The 13,968-nt window shown below is 42.8% G+C and overlaps 1 protein-coding gene across 5 annotated transcripts in view; it reads right to left on the bottom strand.

Annotated features, from left to right (window-relative positions):
- Positions 1–13,968, bottom strand: part of unc13d (unc-13 homolog D (C. elegans)) — a 57,186-nt gene that overhangs the window by 17,575 nt on the left and 25,643 nt on the right. For all 5 annotated transcript variants that reach the window (XM_054767267.1, XM_054767266.1, XM_054767268.1 and 2 more), the window contains 8 exons: positions 13,856–13,912; positions 11,957–12,054; positions 11,811–11,862; positions 11,604–11,734; positions 7,593–7,710; positions 7,361–7,513; positions 5,898–5,993; positions 1,596–1,802 (listed from right to left, as the gene is read on the bottom strand). In XM_054767267.1, the coding sequence (XP_054623242.1) occupies positions 1,596–1,802; positions 5,898–5,993; positions 7,361–7,513; positions 7,593–7,710; positions 11,604–11,734; positions 11,811–11,862; positions 11,957–12,054; positions 13,856–13,912 (912 nt within the window). The remainder of the gene's footprint in view (positions 1–1,595; positions 1,803–5,897; positions 5,994–7,360; positions 7,514–7,592; positions 7,711–11,603; positions 11,735–11,810; positions 11,863–11,956; positions 12,055–13,855; positions 13,913–13,968) is intronic.

The raw sequence follows: 13,968 nt of genomic DNA, 5'->3' as shown, positions 1-13,968 counted from the left end.
CGCAGTCACTACTCAAAAGTGAGACTAGCAAAAATATACCCAAATATAAATGAAAGATGCAATAGATGCCACACGGCCCCTGCACATTTAACTCACATGTTTTGGTCCTGCCCATCTTTAACCCCCTACTGGTCCATGGTCTTCAAAACTCTGTCAGAGGCCCTACATACTGACTTTCAACCCTCTGCCACAGTGGCCATATTTGGCGTGGTAGACGAGAGTTGTCCTACAATTAGGAGAAGTCACAAAAACATAATCGCTTTTACAACACTACTTGCGCGCAGAAGGATATTACTCCATTGGAAATCAACCAAGCCACCAAAAGTGTCTCTATGGATGAGTGACCTAATACAGTATATCGAGTTAGAAAAAATAAAATACTCACTCCGGGGGTGTAGAGACAAATTTTTTTCTGTTTGGAACCCAGTACTGACATACTTGCGTAAGCTCCAAACTATCCCCACTTGACAGGATTGGATGGCCCATGTAATAAAGTGAAGTCAATTCATGTAATCAGTGAGGAGTGTGCAGCTTTATGGTACAGATATTATTGATATCTTTTATCCACATTTTTATCACTTAGACGCATTCAGTCTGTCTCCATTTTTTTTTTGTTGTTTTCTTTCTGTTTTTTTTTTTCTTTTTTTCCTCTCGTTTCTTCTCTCAATGTATCTGAGATTCCCTGCTATTTGCCTTTTACTGGGAGGTGTCCCTTTTGTTCATGGGTAGGGGGAGGGTATGACAGGCGTCCCGCCTGAATGTTATATTGTTAAAAGAAAAAAACCTGAGCACTGTTCCAAAATGTCTTCCCTTGTCTGTATGTTTGTATGACTGCATGTAAGTTCATGTACATACATTGTCGGTGCTCAATAAAAAATTATATTAAAAAAAAAAAAAAAAAATCAGCAGCAATACAAAAGAGTAACATTGAAATATTAAGAGAAAAAGCTTATTCTAATGAGAAAAATTCTTAATTTTACACAAATAACCTCATTTTAGTAGCATAAAGTTGAAATATTAAAAAAATATTTTTTTTGTTAAGTTGGAATATAATGACAGAAATACAAAAAAAGTTGTAATATTATGGGAATAAAGTAGTAATGACGAGAAGAAAATTTACAAGAAGAAAGTTGAAATAGTTGCACAATTTTAAAAAACAACAACAGCAAAAATAGACAAAATAGCTGCAATTTTTGCAAGAAAAAAGTCGTATTTCAACAAGAAAAAGTTGCAATTTTACCAGAATAAATTCTGAATATTATGAGGAAAAGTAAAGTCATTTTAGTAGCACAGAGTTGAAATGCTAAAGAAAAATGCTCATTTTTTTTAGTCCTAATATTATGAGAAACAAACAAAACAAAATAAAGTTGTAAGTTTTGGAAAATTAGGTTGGAGGAAAAGTTCTAATATTATGGGAATAAAGTCATCATATTTCAAGAAGAAAATGTACACATTTGGAATTTTTTTTAAAAAACAACAGGGGGGAAAATGGAAAAAAAGATGGAAAATGGGGGGAAAAAAAAGCAAAGACTGGATGGCATTAGATTGCAGTGCACGGGCGTTCGAGGATGTTATACAGTACTTCTTCTACACACCTTTTTACCCAAAGTGTCCAATGCTGAGCGGATCTCTCGGTCGAGGATGCCCTGAGCTTGCTGCACCTGCGCTGGCAGTGTGTTCTGGAACTGATTTTCCCCGATGACGTGATGTGTGCGCTCTCGAAGCCCAGCCCAGTTGAGCTGTGTGGGAAGCCGCGCCAGGACAGACCGCAAGTATTCAAGGTCGTTCACCACTACACACAGCTGCAGAAAAAGAAAAAGAAGATGTGAGATACAGTATACTGTTTTTACGGTAACAGAAAGTGGTTTGATGGCGCTTTCTGCAGGCGGAAAAAACACACACACACACACACACACACACACACACACACACAAACACACTCGTTACAACAAATTACCAGAGATTAATTGCGCTCTGTCAGTCTGGAAAATGTTATAAAGCCATTTCTAAAGCTTTGGGACTCCAGCCAACTACAGTGAGAGCCATTGGAACAGTGATGAACCTTCCCAAGAGTGACCAGCCAACCAAAATTACCCCAAAAGCACAGCGACGACAGATCCAACAGGTCACAAAAGACCCCACAACATCATCCAAACTGCAGGCCTCACTTGCCTCAGTTAAGGTCACTGATTATGACTCCACCAGAAGAAAGTCACTGGGCAAAAACGGCCTGCATGGCAGAGTTCCAAGACGAAAACCACTACTGAACAAAAAGAACATTAAGGCTTGTCTTTTGCCAGAAAACATCTTGATGATCCTCAAGACCTTTGGGAAAATACACTGTGGTCTGATGAGACAAAAGTTGAACTTTGTGGAAGGTGTGTGTCCCATTACATCTAGCGTAAAAGTAAAGCCGCATTTCAGAAAAAGAACATCATACCAACAGTAAAATATGGTGGTGGTAGTGTGATGGTCTGGAGGTGTTGTGCTGTTTCAGGACCTGGAAGACTTGCTGTGATAAATGGAACCATGAATTCTGCTGTCTACCAACAAATCCTGAAGGAGAATGTCCGGCCATCTGTTGGTGACCTCAAGCTGAAACCAAATTGGGTTCTGCAGCAGGACAATGATCCAAAACACACCAGCAAGTCCACCTCTGAATCGCTGTAGAAAAACAAATTGAAGACTTTGGAGTGGCCTAGTCAAAGTCCTGACCTGAATCCTATTGAGATGCTGTGGCAGGACCTTAAAAAGGCGGTTCATGCTGGAAAACCCTCCAATGTGGCTGAATTACAACAATTCTGGAAAGAGGAGGTGGCCAAAATTCCTCCACAGCGCTGTAAGAGACTCATTGCAAGTTATCGCAAACGCTTGATAGTAGTTTTTGCTGCTAAGGGTGTCATTGTGTTGTCATTGACTAATATTTAAATTTCTTTGATGATCAAAAACATTTAAAGTGTGGCAAACATGCAAAAGAATAAGAAATAAGGAAGGGGGCAAACACTTTTTCACACCACTGCATATCCAGAAATTACTCATGAATCGTGTAATTCAGTCAAACCTTTTACTGCAGTATTTCTTTTTTAGGAGCTGTCAATGGCAAAGGCAGAGACAGCAGCAACTTGCAGAAAAGAGTCTTTAATAAAGCACGAGCAGGTGCATGAACGCACAGTTATGTAGAGAAAAGGTAACAGAAAGAGACAGACCAAAAAGTGAAAACATAAACCGGTAAGACTTGAAGATTCGCAGCAGGTAAGACACAACATCTAGGTCGGTGGTTCTCAACTGGTTTGGTAGCAGGACCCACCATCAACCCTCAATGACAAGCGGCGACCCAAATTGTGGAGATTTTTAGAACTAAAACATGAGAACATGAGTTGGAGTGGTGAGACGCTTGTCTCTTTGTAGGGCGCTCTTCCCTAGCAATTATAAAGGCGATCTAGCTGTGTATCGGACAAACGGCACATTAAGTTTACACTCCATGTCCTTCCCCTTCCGTTCAAGCTTGGCCACGTCGCCCATAAACACGTCACGCATCTCACGGTGGCGGAGCAAGCAATTAGCACAGACGCGAGGTGCCTTCAAGGACATCGGGTCATTATACAATTTCCTTGGCAAGACCGGTGACCCACTGAAAGGTAGCAACCCACCAGTTGAGAATTACTGATCTATGTGAAAAAAACCGTAACAACAATAAACCAGCAAAGTCCACATGACTATGCTGGGCTTATGAACCCCACTGATTTTACAATAATTGAAGGCAGCTGCAACACACAACTCCACTGGGGTAAAGCAACTGCACATTACCCCTGGCAGGAAATACATTCAAAATAAAAATGCAGAACAGGAAGTGGCAATTGCTGTCCTGCGGATCTTGACATATTCATTGTGAATATTTATGCCTTAACTTATCCTTACTCAATGCCCCCACTTATCTATTTATTCACAATGTTTCCTCGTGTATCGCGGGGATAGGTTCCCAACATATACACTTTCTCATCACATTTATCTCTTGTTTAAACACTCTCAAAGAAGTTCAAACCTTCGTTTGAATTTTATAAAGATCAATAGGACAAAAGAAATTGTTAAGTCACTCGCGCATATTTTTGCTCCTGTGACTGTGCTTTTTCGTCCTGGCACCGTTCCGCTGTACTGCAGCATTTTTGTATCCTTATTAAAACATACTGCGGCAGTCCTTTGAACCAAAGATTCTTTACAAGCTAGCTAGCTAGCGATGACACAGGAGACACGCAGGATGGCACAAAGGAGATTGATTGACAATGGTCTACAGCCAATCGGGACGCAGAAAACAATGGGCGGTGCAGACAGCCGAGCGAGGGAAGAGAGACACTCAACTTCCAACAATGCAATTCTTCTTAAAGGGCCAGGCCCTGCCTGTAACAGCGTTCATACGCTGTAATAAAAAAAAGAAGCAACAGACCACAGTATGTGAGGCTCCGTCACTGTGTGTCTGACATGGTACTCTGCAGCACAGGTGCCCCTCAGGGTACGGTGCTCTCCCCTTTCCTCTTCACCCTCTACACCTCAGACTTCACACACAACTCCCCACAGTGTCACATCCAGAAGTTCTCCGATGACACAGCCATTGTGGGTTGTGTTTCAGAGGGGAATGATCTGGAATAGAGGACGGTCATCAGGGACTTTGTCAGCTGGAGTGAGCTTAACCAGCTGCAACTCAACACCAGCAAGACAAAGGAGATCATCATTAACTTCCAGAGGAAAACATCCCACTTCACACCGGTGAACATCCAGGGAGCGGACATAGAGTTGGTAGACAGCTACAAATTCCTGGGTGTTCACCTTACCAACAAACTGGACTGGTCAACACCCACGCCCTCTACAAGAAGGGCCAGAGTCGCCTCCACCTGCTGAGGAGACTGAGGTCCTTTGGTGTGTGCAGGACTCTCTTACGGACCTTCTATGACTCTGTGGTGGCCTCAGCCATCTTCTATGCTGTGGGCTGCTGGAGAGGGGCCGGACGGACAGGGACAGGAGCAGGATAAATAGACTGATCAGGAGAGCTGATCCAGGAGTCCTGGACGGTCCTTTGGACTCCGTGGAGGAAGTGGGGGAGAGAAGGATGTTGGCTAAGCTGACATCCATCATGGACAACACCTCTCACCCCCTACATGACACTGTTGTTTCCCTTAGCAGCTCCTTCAGCAGCAGACTGTTACACCCACGGTGTAAGAAGGAGAGGTTCCGCAGGTCCTTCATACCGACCGCTATCAGGCTCTACAACACCTGAACCATTTTGTATTTCAATATGTCTATGCATTGCATGCATTGTCTATGACTATGCATTCTTGACTTGTGTAAATACTTGTGTATCTTGCTTGCTGCGGTAACAGATGAATTTCCCTGCTGTGGGATTAATAAAGTACTACTACTACTACTACTAAAAAACTTCTGCGAAACAGCAAATTCACCAAAGGTGAACCGCGATAAAGTGAAGGAACACTGTATTTATATATATTTTTATAATATGTTGAAAACAAAAACAAAATCTATTCCCATTTGCTTACTTTTATAAAATTTTACCCATAGCGTTCCTTATTGTAACATATTTATTTCTTCCTTTTCTTAACACTGTTTTAAACACCTTTTCAGACAGTAAGTGAATGAAATTTAAATGACAAAATGTATACAAACAAAATATCGCATCAACATGTAAAAGATGTGTAAAAGATGTGGTGTAAATGAATTATCAGTCATGGATATAGATAAGGGGTAGGATTACAGAGCTTCCTACTCCTTTTCCAAGATGGTGTATCATGCAAACATAACAACGTGATATGCCAGTGAATATTCTCACATAACCATGTAATGTTCCTTAACGTAACTTGTTAAGCATGTCTGAAACACATAAACCATACCATATTGATTGCGCTTCCATGGTCGGAGTTCTCTGACAGCATCCGGACTCGGTCCTTCAAACTACGACAGTAGGTCACCACGATCTTACACACATCCTGTACACACAGAGAGAAAACACATTATAGACATTTAAAATCCTGATCTACAGTCATAAATATTTACAGAACAGATTTCTGTTAATTTTGGAGTTAAAAATGACTTAAGTTAAGTGTAAATGTTACTTAATTAAAACATTGGCTGAACAGATTACTCATTCGATACCAAAGAGGTAGTTATTTGTTTTTATAAACGTGAACACCAGATCCCAACAATGTATTTATATGTTGGGTTTTTTTTGCATGAGAGGCAAAAAGAGGTGATGACGCAACTCTCCACTAATGCATTTCACTTCAGAGCAGTTTTCATCCATAAAAACGGCCACAAGGTGGAAGAAGTGCATTTGATAAGAGCTCGCAGGGATCATGTGAATGGAAGAATCACACATGACAGGAAGGAGGAAGTGAGAGAGCGTGGAGGAGTGTAGCATGCAGAAGGTTACGCAAGAATATTTTAACGCATGCGCGCACACACACACGCATATGCGCGCGCAAGCCCACACATAATTCATTTCCAAATGTGAAATTGGAAATAGTTCATGGTCTTATAAATAAATTGATAATTTTTCTGTTGTTTATGTTGGTATAGCGGTTTAAATATTTGACCTGTGAAAAAAGCAAAAAATATTTGTGTCAAAGTAAAAGTTGTGCTTGAAATGTATGTTTTCAAAAAAATCTGATTTTCTCCCTTTTCTAGTTGGGAGCTGATATTTTCCTGAAACTTACCTATGTTCTACTGCTGATTACTAAAGAATGGAAAAAGGTAGAAACAAACTCTTTGTTCTGATGAAAGACGGGAGTCTAATATTTCTTTTGGTAGGTTCCATGTTGATATAGCCATAGAACACAATATTCTGTGTGCCTTGAAAGATCAGTCAAAATCGTCTAAAATGGCTAGCACTGAAGGAGTTGTCTTTTGAAAAATGGATGGGATTGAATGAGTTTATAAAGTGGTGATAGTTTGACCCTTGAACAGATTGTAAAAAAATTCAAAATTTCAAAATTTGAACAAAGGAGGTTCATTGATACACTGTATGTGATCTGTGTGCACATTGTAAATGACTTGAATGCCCAACGAGAGGCAAAAATGTTTACCGGTAGTTTTGATGAACATATTCAAAGTTGGCCTCATTGTCATCCTTTTGTTTGGTCATCAATTATTAGACGCATATTTGGTAATAAGGTTGTCTTATGTGTGCTTATTCTGGTCCCAATTTTAAATTGTGTCAATGAAAACATAACATCACAACTGGGGATAATTAGTTTAGAACTACCAACAGCTCACTGTGCATTTGTTGTATTTATTGCTTTGCAGATACTGTACATACAATGCATCATAAATCATTCAAATGCAAACGATACTGTACCTCAGTGATTTTGACCATGAGCATGAACGCCTCCTCAGGGTCAGGCCAGGACATCTGTTTCCACAGGTCACACACCGGCTGGATACATGCCACCAGGTCCACTGCTGAGGAGCTGTGTTTAATGGGCACTGCCCCACACTGCAGGGGTTGTAGCTGAGAATCATATTTACAATGATGCAGCACTCTGTAAAAATGAAGAAATGCAAGAAATGCACAAACACATGACTAGTACCTGGTCCACCTTGACAGCCCTCTCCATTCTGTCCATGGTGGTGATAAACACCTTGTTGAGCCAGTAAGGCTGAGCCTCTCTGAAGTTCTCATGAAAGTTTGTTAGCTTGAGTAGACCCCTGAAATAAAAGAGAACCTGAAGCATGTTAAGAAAACAATAAAATATATACAATGTGTATACAGTAGACTTGCCCTTACATAACCAGAATGTGTTGGGTTTTTTTTTTTGATCTGGGTGGACCTTTTACTGGATGGTGCATTTTTTCTTTCACTCTGATAAGCACTTTATATTTCATACAGAACAGTCAAACAGTTACTAAACTACTATGTATAAATAACGTCATGATCCTTACAGTGCTGTTTTTGGCATGTAATTATTTTCACCCCTGTAATAGGCCAAAAGTACCTGTGATGTATGCTCAAAGAATACAATTAAAGACTTTAAGTCCACATTATAACATTACAAAGACGGTAAAAATTGTGGAAAAAGTTAGCATAGCGTAGCACCTACAGTGCTTAACGAATGTAGTAGAACACCACCCAATTATTCATGCATTTTCACATTTACTGTTTTACAAAAAATAAATATTAATATAAATATTAATATTAAAATTGGGTTAAGATGTCAATTTTTTGTGCATTTACTCCTCCTTGAGCTATAGGACTTCTGGGTCTGTCACAGACTGTCCATAACAAACACCATGTTCTAGCATAAGGACGTCCACATGTGCACTTGGCACCAGGACACACTGGGCCGCAGTTCAATAACTGACTTTGTGGTCGTGTCATCGGACTTGCGGCCATATGTTTTGGGCACTCGGGTGAAGAGAGGGGCAGAGCTGTCAACCAATCACCATCTGGTGGTGAGTTGGCTCCGATGCTGGGGGAGAATACCGGCCCGACCAGGCAGGCCCAAATGCATTGTGAGGGTCTGCTGGGAATGTCTGTGAGAGTCCCCTGTCAGAGGGAGTTTCAACTCCCACCTCTGGGAGAGCTTCGACCATGTTTTGAGGGAGGCGGTGGACATTGACTCCGAATGGGCCATGTTCCGTGCCTCCATTGTCGAGGCGGCTGATCGGAGATGTGGTCGTATGGTGGTCGCTGCCTGTCATGGCAGTAATCCCAGAACCCATTGGTGGATAGTGGTGAGGAATGCTGGTAAGCTGAAGAAGGAGTCCTATCAGGCCTTTTTGGCTCTTGGGACTTCGGAGGCAGCTGACAGGTACCAGCAGGCCAAGCAGTCTGCGGCTCTGGCAGTAGCTGAGGCAAAAACTCGGACATGGGAGGAGTTCGGAGAAGCCATGGAGAACAACTTCCGGACGGCTTCGAAGAGATTCTGGACCACCATCCGCCGTCTCAGGAGGGGGAAGAAGTGCACAGTCAACACCGTGTATGGTGGGAATGGTGTGCTGCTGACTTCAACTCGAGATTTTGTGGACCGGTGGAAAGAATACAGTAGTACCTCGCATAACGTAAACCTCCTTTTACGTAAATTCCACTGAACGTAAAGAATTTATGTAAAGTTTTTGTATCGTATTACGTAAGCATCAAGTCGGTGCAAGTTCAGAAATTCGATTTGAATAGTTCGCGCGACAGAGAGAGGGAAACATTTTCCATGACTAACAGAGTACACTTGGTGACGCCCTCTGACGCTTCATGCTCTCATTGGCTGATTATCGGGGCACGGGCTACGCTCTCATCTCATTGGCTGATTATCGGGGCACCGCCTATGCTCTCATCTCATTGGCTGATTATCAGGGCACCGCCTACGCTCTCATCTTATTGGCTGACTTATGCAGCGCGGACGTGAGTTTGTGTGAGAGACAGGCTTCTCCCTTCAACCTCCCTTCCTCATCGTAGACGCCCTTAAACTAGTTGATTGTTTTTTTTTTCAGTTTTATTCATTTACAGTAATCTTATTTATTACCTTATTTTATATTGGAATGTTACTCTACTATGTTTATGCTAACGTTTTCTTATGTTTTCCCACCATATTTGGTGGACTTTGAATATTTTGAAGGGCCAAAGGGGTGAGTTTGGGAAGATCTTGGAACGGATTAGGCTATTTACATGTATTTTACGCTTTGTATAACATAAAAACCCTATAACATAAAGGTTCTCAGAACGGATTATTTACGTTGTAGGAGCGTCTACTGTACTTCGAAGATCTCCTCAATCCAACACGTCTTCCAATGAGGAAGCAGTGCCTGGGGACTCCATGGTGGGCTCTCCTATCTCTGGGGCTGAGTTTGCCAAGTTTGTCAAAAAGCTCCTCGGTGGCAGGACCCAGGGGTGGATGAGATCCGCCCGGAGTTCCTTCAGGCCCTGGATGCTGTGGGCTTGTCTTGGTTGACACGACTGTACAGCAGTGCATGGATTTCGGGGGCGGTGCCTCTGGATTGGCAGACCGGGGTGGTGGTCCCCCTTTTAAGAAGGGGGACCGGAGAGTGTGTTTCAACTGTAGTGGGATCACACTTGTCATCCTTCCTGATAAGGTCTATTCAAGGGTTCTGGAGAGGAGGATTCGCCGAATAGTTGAATCTTGGATTCAGGGGGAGCAGTGTGGTTTTCCTCCTGGTTGTGGAACTGTGGACCAGCTCTACACTCTCGGCAGGGTCCCTGAGGGCGCATGGGAGTTTGCCCAACCAGTCTACATGTGTTTTGTGGAGAAGGCATTCGACCGTGTTCCTCAAGGAATTCTGTGGGGGATACTCCAAGAATATGGGGTACCAGACCACCTAATTCAGGCGGTTTGTTCCCTGTATGACCGGTCTCAGAGTTTGGTTCACGTTGCCGGCAATAAGCCAATAAGTCAGACCCGTTTCCAGTGAGGGTTGGACCTCGCAGGGCTGCCCTTTGTCACCAATTCTGTTAATTATGGACAGAATTTCTAGGCGCAGCCAGGGCGTTTAGGGGTTCTGCTTTGGTGGGTGTAGGATTGGGTCACTGCTTTTTGCAGATGATGTGGTCCTGCTGGCTTCATCGAGCCGTGACCTTCAACTCTCACTGGATCGGTTTGCAGCCGAGTGTGAAGCGGCCGGGATGAGAATCAGCACCTCCAACGTCCAAATCCATGGTTCTCGCCCGGAAAAGGCTGGACTGCCATCTCCGGGTCGGAGATGAGGTCCTGCCCCAAGTGGAGGAGTTTAAGTACTTCAGGGTCTTGTTCAGGAGTGAGGGAAGTATGGAATGCGAGATCAGCAGGTGAATTGGTGAGGCATCTGCAGTGGTGCCTACTCTGCGTCGGTCCTTTGTGGTGAGGAGGGAGCTGAGCTGAAAGACAAAGCTTTCAATTTACCGGTCGATCTACGTTCCTTCCCTCACCTATGGTCATGAGCTTTGGGTAGTGACCGAAAGGACAAGATTGCGGGTACAAGCGGCCGAAATGGGTTTTCTCAGTAGGGTGGCTGGGCTCTCCCTTAAAGATAAAGTGAGAAGCACTGCCATCCGGGAGAAAATCGGATTAGAACCGCTGCTTCTCCACATTGAGACGAGCCAGATGAGGTGGCTCATGCATCTGGTCAGGATGCCTCCCGGACGTCTCCCTTGGGAGGTGTTCAGGGCATGTCCGACTGGTAGGAGGCCTTGGAGAAGGCCTAGGACACGTTGGAGAGACTATGCCTCTCAACTTTTTGTTTGAAAAACGTTTTTGTGGGGTGGTGGAAATGACTGTATACTTTGCTCAGGGGTGTCCAAAGTGCGGCCTGCGCATAGCTTTGTCTTTAAATATAAATATAAATTTTTTTAAGCCTTTTCAGAAAATTTGCAACATAGATAAAAATATCAAAGTGGCTCCCCAACATCCTATGATTTTTTCCAGTATGGGGCCCTCATTAGAACAAGTTTGGACACCCCTCTGTCCACGTTGGACTAAAACAGCAAAACATGATAGAGAAGTAGAACTATTTTCATTGTCGTTGGAGAATAACCCATTTACTCAATGGGGTTGTCACTGTGTATCAGATGAAGGTGGGATGCTGTTGTATGGAGGTTCAAAGGTAGGATGTCTGACCTTTTCTGTAAGAAGGCCTTGTCTTTCTGGATGGCTTGCAAGCTCAGGTAAACAGGAAACATGCTGTTGGCTAGACTCTGATCAGTCTGACCTTCCATCAGTGATAAGGTTTCTCTTACTTCAGTAGCAAGCTGTGGTGAGGAGGACAATATAGTCAATGAGGTGACATGAAAATGAAATCAATGATAGGCTTCCCATCCCTTTTACCAGAGAATCAAACTTCTTGTAGACTTCTGTGAAAACATCCACTTGCACTGCACTATATGATTACAAAAAAACACCACATCATTCGTTCAGTATGAACTATATTCCAATGTATCACGGCCATGTATATGACTATCTGATCTAACTACCTCACAAATACTCGATTCCAGACGTCCTTGTTGAGTTTTATGTCATCCCGCACTTCTTCAATCAACCTGGAGAGGGCGCTCAAGATCTCAGATAAGTCCTGTGCATCAGACAAGCGCAATAAACAAAGAAACAAAGACAAAGTGTTATCAGTCACCTTGAGACTCTTTCCTTAAAACCTAATCATCAGGTTAGAAATCTAGTGGTAATAATGGACTTAGATCTGAATTTTAACAGCCACAATAAATCAATAACATCAGCTTTTTACCACCTAAAAAACATGGCCAAAATCAAGGGAATAGTGTCTAAGCCAGATTTAGAGAGACTACTCAATGCCTTTGTCTCCAACGGGCTAGACTACTGTAACGGCCTTCTCACCGGGCTCTCTAAACAAGCAGAAAAACAGCTGCAGTAAGAATGCTGCTGCTCGAGTCCTGACTAGAACCAGGAAATAGGACTATATTAGTCCAGCACTCAAATCTTTAAAACAGCTCTGCTTGTATACAAGTCTTTTCATGGTCTTGCGCCAAAGTACATCTCTGACATGTTAGAGCCACATAAACCATGTCGAGCTCTGGGAAGCTCAGGGATTGGTCGCCTTCGGGTGCCCAGAGTCAGGACTAAACACCGTGAGGCTGCATTTCAGTTTTATTCTGCCAAAATCTGGAACACTCAGTTTCACTCAGTTGGTCCTAAAATGATTATTTGTTTAATACAAATAATGTATCTTTCATAGAGCTATGCCAGTGTCGCAGTGACCGGAATAACAATGAAATGTTCTCCCACTAGATGGCAGTGTGTATCATCTGTTTCCATACTACAGACGAAATCGTGAGAGTTTGGCTGCACCAGCCAGTGGCAGTGGCTTGGGGGTGGCCAGGGGTGGGCGTGGCCACCCTTTGTCACTCCACCCCAGTGGCACCCCCTCGGCTGGGGGACAATTTTGACAAACGCGGCTTTTTGGTGCAGTACATTAGTTCAGCCTAACCGCCATTTCCGCTTGGACGCATTTCACTGCAGCACACAACTTTCTGTGCGGCGGAGCTGTCAATAAAAGCGCGTCTTGCGTGAACTGCAAGAGGTAGGTAAGTTTTCCATGATTACTTTGGTCGGTTCCGGTCAAGTTTTCTTCCGATGTTGACTTTGACTTAAATTCTGAAGTGTGATTCATCACATAAATCTGTTAATATTGGAAGCTATCTGTAGCAGCATGAGTGGGCATGTAAATCAAGGAGTCAAGAGCTAAAATAGTGCCGATCAGCATCCACTTCCGTATTATGCCCTGCACGGGTTTGGCTGCCATGATGGGGAGCAGAATCCAGAAACTATGCATTAAAAACATGTCATTGGCACACTGTGCAGCTAATAATTGCTCAAATAGATGGTCGAAAAGCAGTGGTGGAGCTACGGCCACCCTACCGCCCATCTAGACAATTCAGGTATCAACTTATTGCCACATCTATGTGAGTAATGGTTTCACCTTGGCCATCCCAATGAAAAATGTCTGGCTCCGCCACTGACAATAGCTCTATCGAAAAGTGTGCCTGTAAGACAGTTTGAGTGATAAAAAATTTAACAATATGTTTATGACTGTGGTAGTCGAGGCAAAGGCTTCTTGAGACGTCATCTGTACTTCTGTGAAGAAAGTGTCGAACGTTTCGCTCCTCATCCGAAGAGCTTCGTCAGCGAACTTAGCGACTGTGGTAGTGTTTTTCCCATATTTTGCTACATGAACGGGACTAAAAATTTTAAGAACGCTCTCTGTATAATGCAGTGCAGTGCTAGACTACTGGGAATTACAACCACAATACTATCATTAAAGTTTCATACCTCTCTGATATATAAAAAAATATATAATTATTATAATTTTTTAAAGGTAGATTTCTGTGATATGTTGTTACCTTGGTCATTGGCTGATGCAGACCTTTTTTGTTGGTAAACCACTCCTGTGTACCTGTCTGTTAATAAAGACAATCCATATTATTACTGTTCCATTATGTTAATGACATAATTG

The sequence above is a fragment of the Dunckerocampus dactyliophorus genome, chromosome 2, assembly GCF_027744805.1.
Source record: "Dunckerocampus dactyliophorus isolate RoL2022-P2 chromosome 2, RoL_Ddac_1.1, whole genome shotgun sequence".
NCBI classification, from domain to species: domain Eukaryota; kingdom Metazoa; phylum Chordata; class Actinopteri; order Syngnathiformes; family Syngnathidae; genus Dunckerocampus; species Dunckerocampus dactyliophorus.
The sequence above is the reverse complement of the archived record's forward strand: the minus strand, read 5'-3'. Positions and strand labels throughout refer to the sequence as shown.